We start from the raw sequence: 26228 nt of genomic DNA on the forward strand, positions 1-26228 counted from the left end.
CAGTTTTACTTCTACGGCTTTAGCTTGAACAGGTTTGGGTCTCGCAAACATGAATACAAACAGCAATGGAGTGCTGCTGTCAAGAACATAATTGACGCGGGCCACTATTTAACCCGTCAGCCTTTAGTTTTATGGTGGACAATTCAGTCTGAAGATGTGGCTGGATTAAATTGTAAAATGATTATTGTTATTATTATTGTTTTTGAAGCTTAATCCATGTGACTGCTCCAGACTTTTACAATCACTCATATTCTGGAATTGAAGCTGCAATGTCTGGAAACCAAACCAAAGCAATGGACAGGAAGTATGGTCCTCTTAAAAAAAGTCCTTTCCTCTTCCTCCTCGGCAGGCTTTCCTGTTCCAATCTCTCCCCTCTTCATCTCTTGCTATTTTCCCTATCTTACTTTCTGCCCTTGCTGTGTCTCTCCAAATGGTGTTTTCACAGTGAGCCAGTTTCCTTTCAAACACTTACACTGGCTTTGTGTGAGATGTGTTTTAACCAACAGCCACATCAGACATGTGGTGGACAAACTGAATCACATGACATGAGACCAGGATGTTTACCAGACAAGGAAAGGTTGAGTTGTACATTTAACATGATGCATGTTAGCAGAAAGAACTCTATGCATCCCCTTATAATGTCATTACTCATTACTATATGTGAAATGGGATTTTGCTAGTAAAAGACACAGACACACATATGCATACCTCAGTGATTAGAGTTTAGTTGTAGAGGGGAAAACAGCAGCAGCTAAATCTTGGACTATCTTACTCTTGTTTTTCCCCCTTCAGCCAGGCGCCATAAGCACGCCTCCACCAGACGCCCCACTTTAGACTGGACTGCCTCTATCCTCAGTTTATCCCAGGGTTTGAAAATCTCTAAAATCTAAAACACGTTTACAGGCAACTTGATTTAAGGACATGTTGTGCATCACAACCGGTTGAACATGTAGAAAAAAATGGATTTTATGAAGCTGTTTGGCACTGTAATCGCCGTTTTTCTCCACCCTGGATCCACGTCCAGAACAAATGGTAAGAGTTTTACCTCGGAGGGACGAAAAACTCGAGAACTATTTAAACTCTGACGAGACGATGTAATCTTGTGTTTTTTTATTCTAACTCAAGACTTCAACGTGTTTGTTTGTACCGAGATATTTTTAAAAGATTTATTTATTTTTTTTAATTTGCATAAAGCGCTGAACGAGGCTTTGGATTTGTTACGGCACGTTTTATTGTCGTGTTAGTGGATTAAGGTAACGACGTTGGCACCAGAAGGACCGTAATATAAAGAAGCCTGAAGCAGCCAGTATGAACGTTACTGTAATTATAAACAGGCTGCAGTCACACAGCAGCACGTGACGTGGTGGGAAACGAACATCAGGGTGTTTGCGTCAAAGGGTCGCATTGTTTTTCTAACTTTATTGCTATAGTACAATATTTATGCTGCTTAGACGGGCTATAATAATATCAATGGCCCTACTAATATACCCAGTCTTCACCACAACAGACGCCCTAATCGTTAAACTGGCTCTATTTGCATGTTATCTGTAAAGGTAAAAAAATGATAGAAGTATTTTATTCAAAGATAAAATGTCTGAGATTTCTGTCATTATTTTTGTTGATACTTTTTATTCTTTTCTCACATCATAAGCGATGTTGTGTTGATGAGTCACGGGCAATAAAAAAGTATGGGAACCACTGTTGTAATATATTGCCTGTCTGCTTATAAATTGGCATATATTTTGAAAAAAAACAACTGCAAATGATGCAGGTACAGGTGCACTGCATTTCAGACGTGTTCAGACTCACATATCTATAAATCTGTCACAGTGCACCACATCATCAAATGAAACAAGACCAATCTAGAAAAAACAAACATCTTTTTTTGAGCCCTGAAAAATATAGGTTTTACACTGTAATGTATCTATATGGTTAGCCATTGCCGGAACATGTGGGAAGACTTTGGCAAATATATTGTCGTTTCTAATTTGTCCGTGATGCTTCAGGTTGTTTATAGGCATTCTGCCACGTGGGTGCCATGGGAATTCTTCAGAAAATGAAAAACATATCATATTATTATTATTATCATTGTGTTATCTCCCTGATGCTGACTGTGGTGTCCAGGCCAAAGGATCTGTCGGCGTGGGACAGAGCGCCCATGCTACAAGGTGTCCTACATCCAGGACAGCAGGCGGAGGCTGACCTTTGAGGATGCCAGGCAGGCTTGCAGGTCGGACGCAGGCGACTTGCTCAGCATTGAAACAGAAAGCGAGCAGCGACTGATGGAGAGGTTCATACAACAGCTGCAGGCTGGAGATGGAGACTTCTGGATCGTGGAACGATGACAACTGTAACTCCAAGAACAACTTTGTCTGCAAATACCCAGAAGGTGAGCCAGTAAATCACAGAAACTGTGCTTTTGTACCTGACTGCGCAGTGCTGGGAATTATTGACAGTTGGCACTTTTGGTTTTATTTGGTTCTTGAATCCACAAAATCAAAGTCTTCCAAAAATTGACTAAAATAGGGCCATCGCTTTTTAAATAACAAACATTAGCATATTGTTTTAAACACTTGAAACCTCTGAAGATTTCTAAGGGCTCATTTTGTTGAATATTTTTTTACATTCTATCTGTAATGATTCTTCCTGTTGTTTGTCTTTTCTTTCTATTTCGAATGGGAAGCGTTTCTCGAATGCGTGCCTATTTTAGCAGAGTGAAGTAGCATTGATTACATATTTTTCCAAGGATTGGATGCCTGAATTAACTTTTCTCTGTCTTTTGCAGAAAAACAACCAGTGTTTACTGAGAAAGGGAACAAAGCACATGCAGGTACAACATGTACTTGACTACCACGCACATTCTGTCCTTGCATGATGTTTCTATGATGTACAGATAACAAGCGACTGCAGATGTGTTTATACTTAGATCAAGAAAAGTCAGACTGAACCATATTCTGATGAGCCTGCATGTGACATAAAAAAGTTTTATGGAAGTTAATAGCTTGTTGGATCACATGTTTTCTGATCAATTCAGCCCACAAAGAACTATGTTGTCTCATTTCAGAGTTTGTGGGTTGGTTTAAATTAAGGATTGATAACTTCAGGCTACCTAAGCTAAATGTGCTTAGAGATGTATGTGATCAGATCACCAAACAAGAACATTCAAACGCACAGAACATGGAATTTGTAAAATACGATGCTTTTAATATTTCAAGTCACACTCTCACGTATTTGTTGATTGTTTCTTTTAATCAGTTAGAAATCTGCAATGGTGAGATGCCTTGTGTCAAAGTTCTGCTTTTCATACTCAACTGATTATGTTAATTTGTTTTCTGATTGCTCCAGTTCCATCTCTAAGGCCAAATGTGTTCTCAACCACAGAAAGTGATGAGAGGATAAAAATAAGACTACCTGAGTCATCAGGTAAGACAAGAAAAGAAAACGTAGAGTTAAAGTCCTCTATGTTTTCAGGGAAACTTCTATAAACCAATGCTTTTAAGTAGTGACAGAATCTGTGACGTGCTCTAACTATTCAATGATTAAGGTCTATGTTTTAAAGTCACATTAAGGCAAGTTATATGCCAGTAATATTCTGTCCTTTGCAGTATCTCTCTCAGACAACAGCCTGTATGTTTCCTACATCCTTTATGCAACTATTCCGGCTCTGCTGCTGCTGCTGATTGCAGCTGCTGGGTTCTTCTGCTACAAACAGCATGCTAAGAGGTAAAAGAAGAACACGTTTCTGCATGCAAAGTAATAAAAGGAGATTTTAAGAAGCATTTTTTCAGAGATGGTCTTTTTTTGCACACCTTTATACATTTCTACTGAGTTTTAGCCAATGTGAGAAATCTCCTGTGCACACATTTCCTATTTGACTTATACACTTCTTGTATCTTTGGTCTTAGAAAAGTTTGTTGTTCAAAACATGTCTGGGAAATTCTTACTTTATGTGGCCCTTTAAAGAGGTCATTTCACTGATGAGCAACATGTTGTGATGATTGCATTGAGCTCTTTAACGTTGTGTCTTTCATATTCAGGAAGAAAACAGAAACAGAAAGCTACCCCAGCAGATCAAAACCGTGGATGTCAAAAACAGCTTCACCTAATGCCGTACAAGGACCTTACGCCTTTAGTGACATTACCAAACTGCCTGACACTGCTCTGGACAGCAGCGTGCCGGCAGGCATCGTGACAAAGTACTCCTGTGCTCCTTCCCAGGACTCCCAGTGTGACGATTATGAGAATGTGTCATGCGTGGACAAGGACAGCGGCTTTGTGACCAATGACATCTGTGAGACCTGCAGAGCTCCGAACCGGCAGGCTGGTTGGGTGGAAAATGAGATCTATCGATAACACTGTTGATGCCGAACTGATCTCTGTGAGTGTCCGTCAGCCTCATACCAGCTATCGAATATAACGCAGCTAGACAGAGGAACACAATGTTCTCCATCCTTTTCTTCCTGCACACCCTACTGGTTACTTGTGTTGTGCAGGGTTACTTAACACGTGACCGATATACTGTATATTACAATAACTTATCACCTGTGTGTATCTTCAGTGTGGCATCCTGAGCATCCAGCAACAAAAGCTGTGAGTCAGATAAAGGCTGAAAGCAGGGTTTCCCAAAGTTTTGTCACCTGTTAGATAACATTTAGGCCCCGAACTTCCCAGAGCCCCACCAACAGAGTTCTGAAATTGTTGATGAAATTGTGAATCTGAGCACGGCATATTTTGGACTCAAGAGTAATCGATGAGTCATATAAAAAGTATAATATATTTTAAATCCTTTTAATAAATAACAAGACCCGAAGTCTGCAGCCATGCCAGCAGCTCTGTGAGGCTGTGCTGAGGCACAGCAGTGCTTTTAGCTAAATGCTAATGTCAGAATGCTAACACGCTCACAAAGGCCAATCACAACATGTTGATCTTTTGCAGGCATTATGTTTAACATGTTCACCATCATAGTTTTGTGTATTAGCAAGCTAAAAACTAATGGTAATGTCATTAGTTTTGCAGATATTTGCTTTTAAGTATTAAATGGTGTTTAAGCTGGATAAGGGGATCCAATCCAATAGTTGTTAAGGCGCTTCACTTAAAACCACAAATGCCAACCTTATATTGGCACCATAACATGTATTATCATGAACAAGCTCTCTGGTAAGTTATGTGACTTCACTGCAGCACAAAGGCTTTGGTTTCAAAGAGGCATGAATGAATTCAAATAAGCATTACTGAGTCAGCTCAGGTAAGCGGTGCAGCAGCGCTGCTATATTTGGCTTATAGCGGATTTCACTTTTAACCCTGAGAATTAGTGAAAGTTTTGAGGACCCATGCAAGGTTACTCCTCTTGTAAACAATCCAAACTTAAACAGCTACTTTCCAATAACGTAGATATTATGAGACACAAGGACAAAAAGATCCTGTTGTCTCTACAGCGGTGGAGGTGTCCTATTCAGGGACTTTTCTCACCCTTTCTCTAATCCTGAAGTGTAAGTCTTCCTGTTTGGACTCTGATGTCAGAGAATAGAACTGTACATGCGGAAACACTGATGACAGAACTCCGCTGACCCCAGTCAACATCAAAGCTGTGGCCTTTCTCCGACTCCACCTGACTGTGTGGGAAACTCAACCCTTCCACTGCTCTGACTTTTTAGGAGAGACCAGTTTTGACTATGTCATGGATTCATTCAACAGTGTTTGCTTGTAAAAGCATGTGCATACCTTCTAAATCTGTAAAATAATCATGGATATACATTTTCTGAACACAAATGCCTGTCCTATTTTTCTGAGTGGGCTGCTGGGTCTGTGTCTTGGAAAGATGTAGCAAGCCCAGTAAGGAGAGGCTGAGCGTGTTCTTCGAGAATGTTACAGGAAATGCCAAAAGCACATCTGGAACTCTACATTCAGGAAGTCCATGCGTGACAACGGAGGCCTTCGGAGCGCTGCTCTCCCTGCCCGCTTAGTAATGCACTGCTAAACTGTCACTGCATGAGCTGAGGACAACAACTGCTTTGTGTGGATGTGCTGAATCCCAAAACAAGGCATGATCTTTGGGTGTCAAATAAAGTTTGGTTTCAAGATGTTGTGGTTGCATTCCTGATTCAACAATGGGGAAATTTCTGTGTGATGTTAGATGTGTGGGAATGATAAATGCCTGTTTCTAAAGTACAAAACTTACTGTAGGCTACTGTATGTGTAGCCTTGCTTCACTTGTCTATGTTTTCCAGTAGATGGCGCTGTTAAGTAGCTGACCAAAGTGTCTTTGTTGCTGATAAAATATCTAGTTTCACATGAGGTTCTGCCATGTCACATTATATAATGTTATATATGATAATATATGGGATTTTTAATGGCAGTTGCACATTTTTTCTGGATTGTAAAAGTAAGTAGACATGCTGTGAAATATGTTTTTCTTTCAAACGTTCAATACTTATTATATTGAACGTTATTATTATTTTTGTTTAAATATTTGTTTTCCTTTCATTCTTGCAGAGCACATTACTTGTGTGCAAGTAAAAATGGACAGTTTCGGGCTGATTTAGAATGAATTCAACCCTTTTTCTCCCCTTGCGTTTTTCACTCGCAGCCGAATAAAAAGCTTATAAAACACCTGCAAGGGGGGGGGCGGACTTCAAAGTTACCGATGCGTGCAATCAAGCAGCACACGCGAGCAAACAGATTTCAGAATAGCAATTTTACCGGTTGACGTAAGAGGTGGGTCTGGTTGTCTTGGCAACCAATTGGCACTGAAGTGTGGAGCGGCCTCGTGGCCCCGCCCCCTGTACAAATACCCCCATGGCTTTGACGTCAATACACGTCAACCGGAGAACATGATGCCTCTTTGCGAGTCAACTCGCGTGCTCTGTGGCTGATAGAAAGGTGCCTCGAGCTGAAATAGTATCGCTCTATTGTGTTGGAGAACGTGGTGTGTGACAGCCCTCCAGGGTTCAGCAAATGGCCTGCTTCGTATCGCCGCACTGACGGGGGGAGAGTGTCGCCAAAGATTGGCGACACAGAAATCAACTTTGTCTATTTTTAATGGACACGTTTCGAGCGGCGGCGGCGGCGGCAGCAGCGGCGGTGGGCGGTTTGTTTTCCTTTCGTCTTTATCTGTAAGCTTGCTCTAGCAAAAGCCCCGCGTGAGCCCCCCGCGTGTCCCCTTGCTCGTCTGGCTACCGTCTACTTCTTCCACAACCAGTCCCATTAAGTACAGCATGGTCATGGCTGACACTGTGCAAAAAACGCAGATCCGGGGTCCCGTCCGAGTGGGCTTCTACGACATCGAGCGCACTTTAGGAAAGGGCAATTTCGCTGTCGTGAAGCTGGCTCGACACCGAATAACCAAGACCGAGGTGAGTGTGTGTCGGTGAACTGGTTAGCCTGAAAGCTAACTTTGGCTACTGTTCGGCTGAGTTACATAACTTTATTGCACTAGTTGACACCCCAGATATTGACTGCAGATACCGAAATGCTGTCCACATCGTGCACTAATATAAACTTGGATCAGGTAACTGTTAACTGCTGTCGGGGCCACTTGGCTGCTCCAGTGCGAGCAACAGCTGGTGTGTTTGAATACCTGCAGGTACAGGAGCAATGTGCCCCCCCCCCTCAACCAGCATCGCTGCCGGTAAGAGGTCTGACCAACCAGTGCTGCTGAGAAACGCAAACTGTAAATATGCACTCTTTCTGTCCTGCGCCAACCAGCATCATACACCTGCACTTTTTTTTGGTAATGACCCACGACTGTGCCACAATGTACCAACCCAAAAAAAGTCTGGCTACTGTTAACATCGCTGTTATCTGGGGCATGCATGCAGCATGGGTCGGTGGTCCCATTATATAATTCAAATAATGATTTGATTTGGTAGTTTCTTGTGCCAGCAGTGCGAGAGCTTCGTGAGGAGCAGGATGTGCTGGGGCCAGAGCTCTGTAATTGGAAAGCAAAGTGTTCTGCACGCATGCATGCATGCAGACATCAATTGGCTGACACTGCTCTGGGGGGGGTCTTCACTTAGTTTTGGAGATGGTTTGATATCGCAAACACTCAACACGCTCAGGCGATGAAGCATTGTGCACAGAAGGAACAGGGCTTGGGTTGTCTGATTGGTTTATGTCAGCTCTCTACAGAGAGGCGCTTCTTCACCAGTACCACTGAGTGCCATGCCTTTCCATTGTAATGGTGTGTGCGTGTGCGTGTGCGTGCATGCGTGTGTGAGAAGAGGACAGAGGGAGTGATAGAAAAATATGGCTGGGAAAACACAGTTGCACACTTTGATCTTTGACCTCACGGGGCCTCAAACTGTTTGTCGTTGAACATGAGCAATCGTGCCGCACAGAAAAACAAAAGAGTTACATCATCCAGATGAGGCCCCTTGGTTTAATCAATGTTAAATGAATAACAAGGTAGGAAAACTGTTTTGGTGTTAATCTGGTTATTAGAGCCTGTGACGTGGCACAGCGTTAGTCTAGCCAGGTAATCTGCAACTGTGTGCCACTAACTGCTATGTTGAATGCAGGTTTTAATTTCAGCCTAACATGACACCAGGTGATTTCACACAGTGGCTGCACCGCTCCCTCAGCTGGCACGGTATCGGGGTGGAATGAAAACATGCATGTTGATGCTGGGTGGATGCTGTGTTTTTTTAGGCCACTGGTTTGGTAGAGGTCACTACAGAGAGAGTCACTGCAGAGGCCCATGGCCGGAGCCAAGCTGTGTGTTTAAGTGGCCACGGTCAACTGGAGAGGCAGGCTATCGACTTTATGTGATGCCATCTGCCTTGTGAATTTGGCAAAAGAGATGTTAACCTGGAACGTGTGTGGGAAGAAAAGCAGAGTTTAATGACGCATGAAACCACAGATCTGATGCGTCTTTGTGCATATTCCTAGATAAGTGTATCTGTGTGCATAACCTACTTTTTCTACTCATGCCTCCTGCGTGTTATACTGACCCATTCACCCCATTATGTACATTGAGGGTTCACATAGTGCTGGCTCATTCCCGTGGGGTCCTGCCTGTCAGCTGAGTGAGTCGTACTTTTAGCCATCATCTGGTCACAGTATTGTCCCGTCCAGCCTTTCTGCTCTCATTACTTAATGCATGAGCTGAATTCCCCAGTAAGTCATTGTCCTCGAATGACGTTGTGCCAGCAGAGTACACAAGAACTCTTATGCTGTGTGTGCGCGTGCGTTTAAGTATTGTTGACAATGTAATCAGTTGCTCTGCTCAGATCTTTTCATGCTAAGTACCCTGTAATCCAGTAGGCTAGCGATTTTAAAATGGTATGCCCTGGAGGTCTCGACTTGTAGCTGGAGTGCCATTAAAAGATTTAGATTTCTGCACAGGATGTGATGGCAAATTGCATACCTGTTTGTACTGTGGGTAGGGAGATGATAATGGGGTGTCCAATGTATTGATATGCTAAATAGGGTTAAACTGGGTGTCTGTGGGATTGAGATGTCAGACTTCACTTTAAGATTAAAACCAAACATGAGGCTGTCTTCAGAGTATTTATACCGATGCATTAACACAGCAGGAATACCAACTGCAAAAATACAGCATCATCGAGTGGAAAACATTGGACGTGGCTCAACGTTTGTTGCAACACACGCAGTTTAGCCAGTCGGATACAGGCAACAGGGTAATTCTGATCTTTTTCTGAAGGAAAGATGGAGGATAAGATCATTGTCACTAGTTTCCAGAGGAAAATCCTGTGTCACTCCTGTGTCACAGACAGTATTACATTATATGTTGGGTTTTGGCAACCAATACACTCTTAAACTCATGGATTTATTAATCAATCCTGTTTTATTATCTGACTTAGGGCTGCAGCTAACAATTATTCTCATTATTGATTTTGCAACTTCCCAAAAGCCAGAGTTGACTTATTCAGAAAGGTTGTTTTGTCCGACCGAATGGTCCAGAAGTGAAAGACATTCAGTGTATCACAGAAAACCATCAAATATTTACATTTAAAAACCTGGAACCAGATACTTTTTTTTTTTTTTCATTTTTGCTCTCAGTAAGAGTTTTCTAACTTAATCTTAACAGCGGTGCAATTGCTGAGAGGCAAACTGGGGTCTCCGGTTGTTTACGCCTCCAGTTTGGCTCACAGACACTTGGAAACGCTTCAGATCACACTGATGAAATGTTGTTTATGAGACCGTCTGAAGGAAAGATGTTAATATTGCCTCGTTACCCACCGGACATCATTCATCAAAGCCAAGAGTGTTGAAGTTTTGAGCGAGTCCATTTACACATGTACGTGTCATTGTAGGGTGTTTGTGTGTATCCAACGAGGCCTGCTGTACCTTTTTTATGTGATATTTCATCTTGGCTCAAATTTCAAGAGTGTTTATGATGAAGGTCCTCAGCACGAGCTGTATTTAAGTATTTATCTTGTGGCTCAAAAGCAGTTCTCTGAAAAGAACAGACTGTCTCCCTTTGCTTCTTGGAGAATATTAAACTGCTATCTCTACTAGTGTGTATGCGAGTGTTTCTTTTCATCAAGTCTGAGGCCGAGCAATGATTCTGTTGTATGCTATTGAGAAACTGACTGATTGGAGTTGTATTCTTCTGCAGGTGGCCATTAAGATCATCGACAAGACCCAACTGGATGCTGTCAATCTGGAGAAGATCTACAGAGAAGTTCAGATCATGAAGATGCTGGATCACCCCCACATCATCAAGCTGTACCAGGTGAGCTTCTCGCTCCACTACCTGTTATCGTTTGACTGTTTAGTGGGGCTGCCTTGGTCTCTCAGCGTTCACTGATTTAGACTACAGTACATCCTGGTTTTATCGGGGCTCTTGTGCACTTTTTGTTTATCTGTAATGGTTTTATCTTTTGTAACTTTTTATTGCCCATGTTGTAATGCTGTGCAAAGATCAAAGGTTTCCTCTGATCTTGTTTTGTGATGTTGTTTTTTGTCTGTTGTCAATCAAGAGATTTTCAGGAGATTTATTCGGGTCTTTTCCTTTGACCCATCTCATGACAACTGCTTGTAGTCTGTTACTGTCGATGTAGCAGAGATGTTGGAAGAATGCCACCATACTATGCATTTACTCCAGTTAGTATACAACACGCACACAAACTTGACAAATGGTACAATTAAGTAAAAGCAATAATGACTCTTACACAAGGCTGAATTCACTCAGATTGATTTGTGCCTTGCCTGTTTTTAAACTGTCCTAAGGGGTAATAACCAGTTTCACAATGATATTTTAGGCCAGTCTGAATTTCGCTCCGATTAGTCCCTTATTTTATGGCTCAATAGCCTGTTGAAAATACAGTGAGCAGTGAGGACATCGTCAGTCTTTTACATTTGCCGACAGAAACTATCCTGAGCCCATCTTGGGTTTGACTAGATAGTTTGCAAAACAAGTATTCATTTGCCAGGAATTCATTGAAAAGTAGTCCAACAAGAAGTAACTTGACGGGTTTGTGCAACAGATGAAGGGAGATGTCTTTTTGAAGTCTGAGGAAGATCTTTTTCAGTCTTTGAAAACAGCCCGCGGTCGAAGAAGGCCCTGCAGAGAGCCGGGGCAATAATGTAATATGTAACTACATTGCAGTGTAACATCTGTAATGTAACATCTGTTGAGGGGACCTAGAATTAGCCACGCCTCTCTGGCTAATCTGTGAGCAAACTAGTTTCCTGCAGTACAATTCACTGCTGCGCCGTCTTGATCTTATTCTCTGGTTCTTTAGCAGTCGAGGTGTTGAAGCGCAAGACCAATCCAGGTCATTTTCCAATGCAGTAGCAAACAACTACCCCTGGGTAGTTTAAGATATGAGAGCATAGTTAATGACTGACTGACATTCAGCTGTGTGTGTGTGTGTGTGTGTGTGTGTGTGTGTGTGTGTGTGTGTGTGTGTGTGTGTGTGGCACCGTGTGAAGCTGCTGCTGGTATGCTTAAAACTAGGTGTTAGTTGTTAAAAGGTTGTATATTGTAAATGTTTTATTCTTGTGCTGGGACATCATATCTGACCTGTACTGCAATAAGGCTCTAATCGTCATGGTTAGCTATATTTCCCCAAAATGCATTGCACACCATGGTTTCTTACCAGACTGCCAAGATGTCTATCATGGTTAATTCATAAAATTCTTATGATGATATGGTTTCATGCAGCAGAAATGTGTTTTCATTTCTTACTGCTGAGGAGAAAATAATCCGGCTGTGTCGTGGAAGTTACACTTGTGTGATGTGTGCTAAAAGCATTGTCATGTAGTTGTATGCATGTCCAGTTGTGCGAGGGCAAGTGCACATGCATTTGTACGTGACTCAAAAATAAACTTTTATCACTTTGTTGCCGCGATGTCTTCCTGTCTGCCACAAAATAGCCCAACTGCCAATACCTCAACAATTTGGGCAATTCAGTTGTATTACATAAGCCTGTTAAGCCTGTTTAGGGTCCTGTTAGTTTGTTTAGGGGAAGTAAATGAGTGTTCATTATCATTACACAACCATGTGGCACTGCTCCAGCTTTCTGCTGTGTTATTTTGGTGTTTGTCATTATTTCCAACAGCCCGGTCCATCCAATCAGCTCAGGTCAATTAGTAATTTCCTTTCTAGTTTCATAAACTGGCCCAAAGGAAAGCCTCAGCTAATGAAGACGCACACAGACAACCCAACGACGGACCCCGCTGTAGTTTGTCATGTGTGGCGTGAACTCTTTGCTCACAGTCTGCAGTAATTTGCCTCAAATCTGTTCTGCTTTTGCATCTCACCATCCTCTGAATCTCTCGGGTGTTCAGCTTTTCACTCTTATTCTAGTCCCTCTACAAAGACAAAGGTTCTAAACAGTCAAAATAACCACTCGATTTTTTTTTGTTGAGACTTGTTTTGATAATTACAAAACCACTCTAGCTATCAATACTTTTCAATACAAAATGAGTGCCCGTGAATATCAATCACGTTACAGGAAATGCTTGAATAAATTGAGGATATTGGACGGATCATGACCCTAATTCGATACATCCTCCATGCTACAGTTATTGCCCACATTGTTAAAACAATCTCATTTAGATCTATAAATTATGCATTTACAGTGTTTAATTGAAACATGAAACAATCTATCCTGTACACAGCATGTGTTTCACCACTGGCACTACAGCTGCTCTTCCCCATCACCTTCTATTCAGACGGGATCAGTCGAAAATGTTACTTTAGATGGTCTTCAAACCTTCCCATCGGCAGTGTCAGAACATACTTACGATATAATACTGTATACAATGTATAATATCTGCTGTATTGAAGTGGTGTAGTGATTATCGATGGTACAGGAAAGGCATTTACTGTTAAGCAGCTGCAGACATGAAATCTAAATGGATGTGTTATAGTGTAGCCAGTGCCACAGAGCGTGCTGGAGCAAGGTCTTAAACACAGTATTACGATCCTGTTGGATTCCTACCCACTTCATACAAGCGCATGAGGCATCGTATTGACTTGATACGTGACATTGCAAATAAGGGTGGGGAGCGAAGCTTCTTTTTGGGTATTTACAACTGTCATCGAAATCTGGTTTGCAAATCTGTTCTTGTAATATTCTTGTTGTGTCATTTGTTAAAATGAAAGTTCCGTATTTAAATGAGAATTATTCCAATTTTAGATTATTGTGCAGCTGCTTGTGTTTTGACCACAACTTTGGCGTCTTTTGTTAAATGGAAACAGTGTTTTGTGGAAAAATGTGTTTTTTGCTTCTCAATGTAATCAAAAAAGTGGAAGCAAACTCTGGTATAAAGAAACTACATGAATGTCAGTTACATTCCTTGCCAAACGAGTTTAGACTATGCTGATTCAGTCTATAGCCGCCAGGGAAAGCTCTCTGTATTTTGTAGTATATCGAAGTTGAGGTGTCTGGTGTCTGTGGCGACTTTCCCACGCTGGCACACGTATGCCTGCAGGTGAGCGCTCTCTTCAAGTCCTCCCATGCACATTTTTATGTTTTTTTTTTTTTTTGCGGCAGTGACGGCCTAAGCTGGTTTGTGCGTCCATACTGCTCTACGGAAGTAATCTGTCCCATATCTTGGGAACACCTGGCGAATTTTTATTTTTTTTCCAAATATGGCACAAATGTCCGCTTGCGTTCGAGGATGAATGCTCCTCGCATCCATTTTGACTCAAGGATTAACTCATTTGGATTTAGTTTTCATCATGACAATTTCACACAAATGTCTTAATTGGATGAAATTATGATGATTTTGACAGACATGGATGTAAACGGCATCCTGACTGGTTGGCGGAGGCATACAACTAAGAGTCGGTCATTCCAGTTTGACTTTAATCCTTCCTCTGAATGCCAAGTTTATTTCTTTTATGAAAACTGAAACTGTTCTTGGACACTTCTAATGATATTGCGGCATACTTTTTTAATTAATTAATTAATTTTGCCAAACTTTCTCGGAGCTGTATATAATGCGTATGAAGGAACAGTTTAAGACTGTTAATAGATCCACGACAGACAACATATAAAAATAGTGAGCATGCAGCTGACTGTAAGGGCAACACACACTTGAAATATATCCACCATGAATTGAAAATGGACATGACTAATAACATGAATAATGGCTGCATTCCACTTAGGTGTGCCAGGGCCCTGCTATTGTACATGCTGGATTACTGGCACAACTGAATGAGACGGAGCCCTCGTTGATACTATTAGTTACACCTGTGTTTTTCAAAATGTCCGCTGTGAGAAAATGTTTATTTCCCAGATTGAATGCTATATTGGCTCACAATGCTTCTTGTTTTGATTGATGAAGTAAGCCTGGGTATATGTACTCTGTATCGTTCAATCAGTTGTATTCCAGCTCCACAATAAAGAGGGGACAAAATGTGCTTGTTACACAACCACCGCCCCCCCCCCCCCCCCCCCCCCAAAATAAATAAATAAAATACTGGCTATTTCTTAAATCCATGAATCGGTCAATGTAACAGATGGAAAATTGATCATAAACAATGAGCGTGGGATTTCTACTGTGAATGTCTGGCTCGCTGTGTCTGATTCATCCTCTACTCTCCAACTGATTCTCCCCTCCGCATTTGAGTCTATTCATCTCCCGAGTGTTTCTGCTGCTAAATCGGTTCTCCTCCTCCTACACAACACGGCACCGTGTGAGGGCTGAAGGGCTTTAAGCACCATTCAGATATACTCGGCAACACCAACTGTCCACCTCCATTCTCTTACATGGACAACCATTTTTAGACCCTGGACCATTCATGCATTTTGTTTTGCTCATGACTCTGTTGATGCCAGACTCTGCAGTTGAACCTCAGAGAACACCGTGTGGACAATTGTGTAATATTTGAGTCTGTTGTTACAGTTTCCTTTTATTTCTAATTCTCTTGTAGCAGGAGACTGTAAAACTAAATCATGTGGTGGTATTGCTAATGAAGTGGTCTTCTGTGTGTATTCACTCTCCCACTCTTTCCCCCCCCCCCCCCCCGACCCCCTGTTTTTCCGTCCTCTCTCAGGTGATGGAGACGAAGAACATGCTTTACTTAGTCACGGAGTATGCCAAGAATGGGGAAATCTTCGGTGAGTGATCTTTTCAAGTACAAGATCAATCTCACCTCGGTGTCTTTTAACATGTTGCCCCACCCAATTCCTACATTCTCCTTGACAGTTGCACACAAAAATAATCTGCACTCTTGTGACAAACAAGGAAGTATGAAAAGTTGTATTGAGTTTGCGTTGTTCTTGCACTTATCCCGGCCTCAATCTCAAAGGTCACAGGATTGAAGGAATGATCCTAATGTGGCCCCTGTCATGTGCTGCCAGTGATTGCGGTGTGTAATGTGCTGACACCCACTGCTTGTGTAAATCACTGAGGCTGTGAGTGGACCTCAGAGGAAAAAAGAGTGATTAATTACCGTATGTGGTCACCGGTTTGTTACTCTGCAAGATTACTTTCCATATGCCGGTCAACGAGGTCATTCCTTTATGTTCATTGGTTAGTTACAGAGCATTTGGATTAAATACTGTCTGTTAAAGTTTTGTTTTGCTTTTAACTTAAACTGTTTAGGAGCAGATCTCCAAAAAGTAGCAATAAAAAGGACCCATCTTTTTAGCTACCATTTCGCAAACACATTTGTACACAGGTGCAGCTATTAGTTTACTTTACTTTTATTTGCACTGTACAAACATTATAGCCCATTACATACATGTGACAGGAGGAGCCAATAAACTGTAGACAAATTACGACTTCAAAAGTATTAATGGAAAAACATGAGTTAACAAAATAAAATGCACACAAAGTGAATAAAAACATTTGGCAGAACATGAGCTGAGCAATGCTGCGCCAATCTGATTCTAATAAGAAAAAGATAAATTAGATCTCAAGATGAATTTAACACCTTGATTTAAATGTGATGACAATTTGGAATTATAGCAAGCTCCTAATATGTAGGCGCTCCGTATCTGTGCACCACAATCACTTCTTAGGCAATGCTGACTGTGTGATTTAGCTAAGATTTAGTTAATATGCGTTGATCAAAATGTAGGGCTGCAATTTCAACTGTTTATTTTCATTACTAATCAATGTGCCTATTGTCTTGATTAATCAACTCATGGATTGGTCTTAAATGCCTGTCTCAATTTGTTTTGATCAACAAACACACAAATCCAATAATAGTCAATTCACTAGAACAGCACATCCTCACATTGCGAAGCTTGAACAAGGGAATGTTTGGCAGTATTCCATAAGAAATTACTTAAAATCAATGATTGAAATGTTTGCCAAATCATTTTCCTGACGATCAACTTATTGATTTAGCATTAAAACAGATTGGGTCAAGAGGAGAACGCCACAAATCAAGCTGAACGCACGAAAACGAATTATTCTTGACTTATTATTCTTGACTGTCCAAAATGAAACAATCACATTAAACGGTATTCTGGAACTCACTGTATGAACAGTGAGCAGTCCAAAGGCAGCCAAATACACACATAATCAAAGCATCTATGATTCATCCTGGCTGCCTGCAGGTCTGTCATAATCATTTTGAAATGATTAAAAAGAACCAGATGTTGCAGTTGGGGTGGAAGCAGATCTCCAGATTTTTAACAGTCAAAACTTAACCGATAAGGATTTAGGCTCAGGCTTGCCATATAAACATAATACACTGCCTGAGAGTGAAGCCCAAATGAAGACACTTGTGCTGGAAAGTACAGAAAAGTCAGAACATAGCAGAAATACCATATGAAGATAAGAAAATATCTTAGTCTGCCGTAGCAGTGCATGCACTCTATCACACTCACAAAACATACACACTCAATGTGTACACACTGCGATCTCAGTACAGTGGACACGAGCCACAAGACATGGCCTGAGAACTGCAAATATATTATTTATTAAATATATCCAAAATGACTTCAATTCTGAAAATTCAGACACGGACCACACCATACATTCAAATATTTCAAGAATGTAAAACACAAGTATAGACCTGTCTGATGTGGACAACCTGCAAGTGGCTCACGACCCACATCGATTACGTCTGAGAATGTTTGCACTGAGGTTACTCCCAGGCACAGTAGCGAGAGGATAACTAGTAAAGTAAACTTAATGTGTGTGTGTGTGTGCGTCTTTATGATTGTGAGGCCAGTCTTCCACTTGTGATGTTGACTCAGCAGCGGCAACTCCTACTCCTGTGACCCAGAGAGAGCTGTGAAGCAGATGCAAGAAAACAATGGATGAGAAAAGAGTGTGGTTAAAAATGAGAAGGAAGTACAGGAATAAAATGGGGAAAAGACTCCTCTGTATCTGTGCATATGTTACTGCCACTTCAGCTAAGTGTGGTTAGACCAACTGGCGGCTTCTGTTAGCCTCCCATTGTACAGTATACTCTTAAAGACATTGTGGGGGAAATGCTTATTTGTTTTCATGCAGAGATGAGAAAATCATTGCCACTCTCATAATTATCTTATAGATATGATGTTACATCCAGGAAAAGCTATCTTAGCTCAGCACAAAGACTGGAAGCAGGGGGAAATGGCTAGCCTGACTCTGTTCACAGGAAACATTATTTCTATACTGTTTTTTTTTAATACACATTTGATAAATGAGATATGCTACAAACATGCTACTTAGTGAGCTTTAGAGTTGCTGGTATGCAGCTTATTGTGTTGGTCTTTCTGCTATACTAAGCCAACTCTTCCATGGCTGTGGCTTCATAGTTAGCAGATATTTATGAGAGCTTTATTGATCTCATCCTTTAACCTTTGGCAAGAAAGTGACTTTGTGCATTTCCCCAAATGTCAAACTATTCCTTTAAATAGCCAATCATGATTGGTCAACCTCATTTTCCACAATCCATAGGTTTTGTTTCCTTGGATCATCTCACGTTATGATAAAACCCATTGTGTCCCGATTCCTCAGACCCAACTGCCCTGATTGCACAATGTAATGCGGTTATGTAAGACAGTTATATGTCATCATCTGCTGCAGCAGTAGCAGCTTTGACTAAGCCAGGCGGGCTGCAGCGCGAGACTAGTATTACAGTATTCAGTCTCACAAATTTAACAATCATTTCTGATTTCCAAATACGCTTTCTGGAGAAGGATCACGTTTTCCAGTCATGTTGCACTCAGATGAAATGGCGAAGCTGCCAAGTCAGACCTCCAGCCTCCTCCTCCACTGTCGCCCTCCAGAGAGTCGCCTCTGCTCTTCTGACCGGCTGTATTTCTCAAGTCTGCTCCTGGCCATAGGTTACAAACAGCGGAAGATGTGAAGATACTCAGCAGCAGCCCCCCCGTTACAGGGAATCAGTGAGACAGTGGATGAGCCTCCGATTCTCTCTTCAGGCCAAAGTGTTTTGGAGGAGCAGCAGGAGTGGTGTATACGTGTGTGTGTGTGAGCGTCTGCAGCCGTGAAGACAAAGAAGCGGAGCTGGGTTTGGCACAAGGAGGCGGAGAGTGACTGGTTCATTTTTGCAAAAAAGGGGTGGGTGGGCACAGTAATGGACACAGCAGAGGCATCCATGCCAGCTTGTTGATGTGCCTTTGTGTCCATCTGTCAGTCAGTCTACCGCTCCACAGTCTGCCTCAACACCGCAGTATGGATCAAACCTGGAAATTGGGTCAACCACAAGTAAATCGGGAGTTGCAGAGAGGAGAGGAGAGCAGAGGCAGGAGGGGAGAGAAGGCAGAAGAGAATAGAGGCGAGAGCAGGGGACATCCATTTGAATTTGGAAGATGGTGGGGAAATGTAGGGCATGCATATTTAAGAAAGCACCGCTGGAGAGAGGAGAGTATTATAGCTGGCAGTGAGTAGAGTCACTCATGCAGATCTCTTGTCTGACTGATGGAAATGGAGTGAGGCGGGGAGACTGTTGACTTCAAAGAAATACTTGAGCTGTTTTTTGAGACACATTCTTATTTACTTAGGCTGTCAGCTTCTATTTACCCATAAACCATCCATCACATTCATTGAGTTTTCTGCAGATCGGTTAGGTGTGGCTGCATTGACTTTGATGACCAGTTATAAATGTATCCATGACTCTCCAAATCCCACTTGATAAAGTTGAGGTCTTCTTTATCTGATGATGAAGGGAGTAGATATCCTCCTTTTTTAATATCTACAACACATGTTGCCAGTGGAGTGACATGCAGCGTCTTACATGGCAGCTCTCAAGGATCCACCCAACTGCAAGAATCAGATGATTAGATGTCTGCACAAAGCATCAGTCCTACAGTAGAATATGTAAATAAGTAAACGGAGCTATAGCCATCCATTTAATTATTTTTTAAATATCTCTGAACCACCTCCCTGGTTACTCTGCAGCTTCCTGGTTGTCTTCTGCATTCACCTCATATTGTATAAAGAAACTCAAAGAGTTAAAAAAAAAAAAAATGCATTAGCTGAGTTGACATTAATCCTCCAATATTGGAAAACAAACCAGGGAAATCTCCAGCAGCTGATCTTCCTGGTGAGATGGAGGCTTTCCTCTATGAAAAGATTAAAAGAAAATAGATAAGAGAGAGTTAATCAATCCACCCATTGGATACTTTGGCAAAATGCGAGTGGCTCCAGTGTGGGACAGCTATAAGAAAACTAAGAAACATCCCCCTTCCGCAGTCGGGGTAAATTGCAAGAGGGATGCATGCACAGACAAAGCATCTCATACACTTATCTGCTTGGCTGATGTCAACGCCAGCAACAGGATAGTTTTAAGAGAAAGCAGCTTTAAGTTTGCACACTCCAGGGGCTCAAAAGACAATCTTAAGAGTTCCTTAAAAACAATGCTCCCAACAGGGAACTTAAGGTTTACATGCAGGCTGCAGCCGGCGGGCATCCTTCGTAAACCTCATTATGAGGGAGTGTTGATCAACTGGCACATGGTCTTAGCTGAAGGGTCCTTGCCTGAGATGGTAAAACCACAAGCGGCTGTGCAAGGGAGTTACACAATATCCTTACCCTTACAACCAGCGTTCCCCTGATACATTGAGTGGTAGCTAATGATTTACCTTGACAGCTAGCAGCAGATACCAACACACAAGCTCAACCTTGATCGCTGCGTCCGTGCACGGTGGAAAATCCAGAAGACGGGACAGCTGGAGACTTAAAGGGATCTTCATAGAAAATAACACAGGAATTCTGTGTTTGGGGCAAAATAACCCATGAGTTTCAGGCAAAACAAACGGGGTTTGTTTCATTAGAGTACCTCTTGAATTCATACTTATCCCATGGAAGAGAAAACTGTAACAAGCTGCAGCTGATCCTTGGCAGGATATAACTTGGATGAAAGGGCAGCGTTCACCTCCAGCCTAATTTAACCGTAGAGGTAGTCTATATTAAATCACCACCAACGTCTATCAACATGCACATAGATGTGACTTTAATATGGCTGTTGTATTTAAGTGGTTTGGGTATCAGTTACTGATGTGGAAACGGTAAGTGTGTGTTTGCCCCCTGTCCTCTCAAACACACACTCTCTCTACCCATGCCTGCCCCACTGTGTTATCTGAAGTCCAGCCAGAGGTCCAGCCAACAAGCCAGTTTGTACCCATGATGTTTGTCCTCTCCAAACCTGAGCAGCTGTTAAGAGACTCCGGTCATCACCGAGCTCTCAGAAGTGGAACCGAGTGGTTGTTGAGCTGTTTCCTAATACCCCTGTGATTCATACGTGTTCTGCTCGCTTACCCAGAATGCCGCTCTGCATGCCTCTCTGTGCTGAGGTCCTTGCCCTAGCCAACATTGTATCAGTGGATTACTCATCCCTCCACTGGGGCAAAATACCGCTTTGTGTGCGTGTGACTCACTGTGCAGTTTTCATTGCTGAGACAGTAATGTCTTGTTTTTTCGAGTGCAACTGTAGAACAAGCTGTATTAACACAGTGCTGCTGTTCATGCATATTTAAGTTTCGTTGTGTTGTTCAGCATTTGGTTTGTTGAGCATTTCAGTGTTTACTCAGTCAGGCAGGATTCTTTCTAGAGCTGAAATATCAGCCTTTGACTGATCAGGCTAGCCAACCATTTTGAGGATTGAATCATCTGTTAAGTTTTTAAGCCAAAATGGCATAAATGAACTGGTTCTTGCACCTCAAAATTGAATATTTGCTATTTTTAGATTTTGTAATTGGGCTATACCAGAATCATTTGTTCAAATTTTGACCGTGCGACAAATGCTTTGGGTAAATCCTACTGAGACAAGAAAAGGAACGGTTTGATCCCAGAACGGTTACTGCTTTAGAGTCCCGTTCTCCTAACAGGTGCCTACTTGGAGCTCCTCGACACATTCCCTTCCCCAGTGTGTTTTTTGATTAGCAGCGTTGCATGAAAGCCGTCCTGGTCACTGAATGGCCTCCTCTGTGGAATTTACCAGCCACTATCTAATCAAGTTTTCTCACTCTGTCAGATGTTAGCTATTCATCAACCACGTCGTTGACGTCAGAACAGCGTCATCCGCCTTAGATGAGACTTAATAGTGCAGCTTATGGCCTTTAGTCATTTTTTTATTGTGCACTCTTTGTCCCAACACACAGATGACCCTGAGTTGAGACAATATAGAGTTGTTAAGATGAGGTGTTTACTCGCTGGCCTCAGGAAATATGTTGCTCTACTTTAAACGTCTCATGTTAAGTTGACGGCAGAATGTTTTTTTGATGTTAATGGGGTGTGAAATTAGCTTAGTGTGACTTCTCTGTGCATCTTGACGGAGGCCTGGTTTCAAAATTATGCTGCCAATCTTATCTTTACATAAATGTGAGTGCACACCGGGGAAATCAAAGCAAAAACAATGTGTGAAAAGGAAAAGACATATGATATTTCTAACAAATGCAAAGACGAGGCAAAAAGTCGTTTTTTAATATCTCGAGCAAACTAAACTGCAAGTCCCATTTCAGCTTTGTGATTCCAAAAATGCTCTTTTATGAGATTTGCCTTCAGATAATTGTGTTCCTTATATTTTGCACACTCCGTTTGCGCGTGTATAAAGTTTTGTTGGCTGGGTTTGTTGTGGTTGTTGTGCGTTGTCGCCAGGTTTGGTCGGTGGTCTGTATCCATGCCAGCTTGAAGGAAATCCAACACCAGAGTGTCCTATCTTGTTTGCTACAGAGTGTGAAATAAAGAGTTCGCAAGCTATCTGGACAGAGAGGTGTGAAGAGGAACCCCGCCGACAGCAACAAACACCACACTTCCCAAAGTTCACCGGGCTGCAAAAAAATCACGTAGAATAATCTGTCAGCCGATAAGTGAGATAAGTGAGTGTGAAAGGTTAGAAAAACAGTAAGGGTGGTCTGAGAGCAGACTATGAGAGAAAGGTCAGTGATCTGGATGCTTGGAGAAAGAATACAGTACAATTTACGACTTAACTCCCCGGAGAATACATAGACTTTGGTTGAAAGTGTCTTTCTGAACAAACTCGTCTGTCTTAATTCTCACAGCTTGTGCTTGGCAAAGAAACAGATCATCAGATTTAGTTGTTTCTTATTTGGTGAGAACCCAGGTTGATATTCAGACTGGTATCTTGTTTTTTCCCACTAATTGTCAAGCGCTTCTGTATGTGTACACTGCAATGATACACTGACTACCCCCCCCCCCCCCAACTCACACCATGCTTGAATTTGTGCTAATGTGGACAAAATGTAGCAGAAGACCAGTTCTCAGAAATCTCGTCCTCCGGCTATGACAACACAGTTCCACAACTGCACACACGCACGCACGCACGCACACACACACACACACACACACACACACACACACAGGGTCAGAACAGGATTTCTGAAGAAATATTACATGGTTCATCTTGCACTGACTCTCTTTACAAAGCATGCTGAAATGTAGGGCAGCTGTAAACTCCTATTGGCACCAGGCCTGCACCTCATCAGAAGTAAATTATCCTTTCAACACAACCACCAACCAACACTTCTTGCACCTGAAAAGAATGCAGGAGTTTTTCATTACACTATACTACTTCTACCATGTTTGAAAGGTCCAGATGGTCATGCTATATAAGTCAATGTATAATTTGACTTGCATATACTTCTAACATGATTAATCACCTCTCTCCACTATCTTTGTTGCCATCTCTCTCTCTCTCTCCCTGGCGACAGACTACCTGGCAAAGCACGGCCGTCTCAGTGAGCTCGAAGCCAGGAGGAAGTTCTGGCAGATCCTGTCTGCGGTGGAGTATTGTCACAACCGCAACATCGTCCACAGGGACCTGAAGGCGGAGAATCTGCTGCTGGATGGCCACATGAATATCAAGATTGCAGGTGCCGTAACAACTTTGTGCAGGAGAACCCATAAACTCATTGATGGATGAGAAATGCAGGATGTCGTCAGAGAATCATTAAGTTTTGATCTATCGCCTGCCATGATCTCAATGCCGGCGTAGCTCAGAAATGTCTTAACTACCTGCCCGGTCCATTTGCACGGTGTTGAGAAGTGGTCGGAGGTTGCTTGCGAGATAGCTGTTAGCTGCAAGATGCCAGGACCGACGTCTTAAAATCTCAACGAGAATCCAAAGGCGTGTGCCTCCTTTTTCCAATTTCTGATCAGAGGCGATCACACAGCCCTACCCAATAACCCGTTACATTAACAACGATCAAGATAGTGGACACAAAGAGGAAGAGACCTGTAGGAAGAGAGTTGAGACTAAGCTGGAGGTCTGTAGCACAGGCTTCAAAGAGAGATTGTTAAGCAACTGGCATTTAGAGCTAGCTAGTGAGAATGTCACCTTACCGCTGTTTCCTAAATTGGAGAAGGGTCAGAGGCTGGGAGGGAGTGGGAGGGGGGAGTTTGGGTTTAATTGGAGGAGGAGAGGAACTGATGAATTGGATTGGCTACTTTGGAGACAGGGTAGCGGGTGAGAGAATGATGAGTGGTGCATAGCAGGGTGGCAGGGCTGCAGCTGTGACAATGCTCTGACAGAGGCCGAGGTTTATCCAAGGCCAGAGATAATGCTAAAATCCATCTAAGGTGAGCTGATCACATGACATAAAAATACAGGTGTGAAAAGATACCAGACACAGCAAGAATGGCCTCTTGTCCTCGGAGGCCAAATAGAGATTAAAATCATTGTTTATTGGTATGATGGATGATACTTAATGGGGGGTAAAATGACAGCGGAGCATTATGGTTAACCCTCATACAAGTCATGGGCAGTGTCTTTTCTTTGTTCGAAAAGGTGAAATCGAATAAAGGACAAATTAGACAGAGCTATGGAGAACTGAGTGTTTCACCTGCATCATACTGTCCACTGTTTCTCTGAAGAGTCCAAGATGATAACCTGGAGCTGTTATTATCACAGCAGTAATTTTCATAAACATGTCTGACTCACAGCCGATTGTCCGGACGGCAGATTAGATTTGAAGCAGGAAAACAATGAACAGAACATTACCTGGCTTGTGATGAGAGAAAGCGTCTCTGGGGAGGACATCGGGAGCATTCTGTACTTCTCTTACCCACAACAAGCTCTGACTAGTTTGGTAAAAGGTCCATGAAGTTGAGATCTGTGCAGGACACAAGAAAGACAGTCCCCTCTTCAAAGTAATGTTGTCAGTTAAGATCCTCCATCCACCCTTTCTCTCTTTTATTTTTTATTTTTGACAGGTTAAAAGCCAACAAATGTGAATTGAAACAGTGTTTTGTTCGATAAAACATTTTAGAAATGATAACATCCTACCCATCACTGGAATCTAATTCTACAAATAGTATACTAATATAAATGTATAAATATATATATATATTAAATTTACCGATTGTAAAAGCATCAAACCTCACGTTTTGTAACCCAGCACCAGTGAATGTTTTGGGGGTTTGCTTGGTGAATGACTTCACCAGTTAATTAACTCTTTAAATGTTTCTAATAGTGTTCTGTTGCTTGACTAACCAGTTAAATGCGTCAGCACTAGTCTGCATATGCGTGTCCAGACAGAGCGCCTGTGCTTCTGGGTTTCTCCTGCAGTCCAGTGATGTCCTCCTGCTTTCTAGAGGCAACCTCTGGTCAGCCTGCATGAGGTTTAACCAGGCAGCCAGTCAAAGAAAGGTCATGCTCATGGTGGCAGCGGGGGGGTGCCCTTCATGTTTTCACTTCAAACGGCCTCATTACGTTGCAGTTGACAGATTGAAGGGGATGGAAAGAGAGGAGGAGAAATAACAAAAACAAAAGTGAGTTGCTGGATCAGAAGAGGAGAGAAGAATGTCTTTGTGGCTCAGAAGAAAAATATATATTTGTTTTGTTTCTATGGTAAAAAATTAAAAAATAAGTAAAGAAACAATGCAAAAAGGGTTTAGGGTAACCAGTTTCGCAAACAACATCCCTTATGTCATACATTCTCACATCGGCAAATTATTAGCAGCAATTATAGGTTCATTAATTATTATTTTTCAAGTTGAAACCTTCCACAGATTGATGTCATTGGAAATGCACCAAACCCGAAAGGTGTTTCACGCTCAATTAGATGATGTAGAAAGTACAAACAATCTCCAGATCAAGGACATCTGTTTGAGAAACAGTTTCTAATTTAGTTTTTGTTTCTGGAAACCACGAGGGTAAAATATAGGTGGTCCTTAAAGTCTCTAAGCAGTCATCCCCATCTTTCTATAAACGCTGTCTAATGAATGCAATCTCAGATTCCATATAAGATGTTGGGCACTCGCTGCAGGCTTTATAACCAAATACCTACACATTTTAAAACTGCAGAAAAGAAGAAAGGAAATTCACCATGTGACAACAATGTAATTTTGATAAGTTTAAGTGCATAATAAGAAAATAGAGTAGA

At 42.0% G+C, this 26228-nt stretch overlaps 2 protein-coding genes across 3 annotated transcripts in view; both read left to right on the top strand.

The window, feature by feature from the left end:
• The first annotated feature begins 868 nt into the window (after positions 1-868).
• Positions 869-6049, top strand: laynb (layilin b). Its single transcript, XM_079271442.1, is given in 7 exon segments — positions 869-1032; positions 2125-2332; positions 2334-2389; positions 2786-2830; positions 3346-3423; positions 3606-3723; positions 4038-6049. Coding segments are annotated over 7 exon segments (894 nt in total). The 5' UTR covers positions 869-959; the 3' UTR covers positions 4354-6049.
• Positions 6050-6977: 928 nt separating this feature from the next.
• Positions 6978-26228, top strand: part of sik2b (salt-inducible kinase 2b) — a 38410-nt gene continuing 19159 nt past the window's right edge. For both annotated transcript variants that reach the window (XM_079271245.1, XM_079271246.1), the window contains exons 1-4: positions 6978-7352; positions 10580-10696; positions 15476-15539; positions 23556-23717. In XM_079271245.1, the coding sequence (XP_079127371.1) occupies positions 7215-7352; positions 10580-10696; positions 15476-15539; positions 23556-23717 (481 nt within the window). In that variant the 5' untranslated portion in view covers positions 6978-7214. The remainder of the gene's footprint in view (positions 7353-10579; positions 10697-15475; positions 15540-23555; positions 23718-26228) is intronic.

Source organism: Melanostigma gelatinosum, assembly GCF_949748355.1.
Source record: "Melanostigma gelatinosum genome assembly, chromosome: 7".
NCBI lineage: Eukaryota > Metazoa > Chordata > Actinopteri > Perciformes > Zoarcidae > Melanostigma > Melanostigma gelatinosum.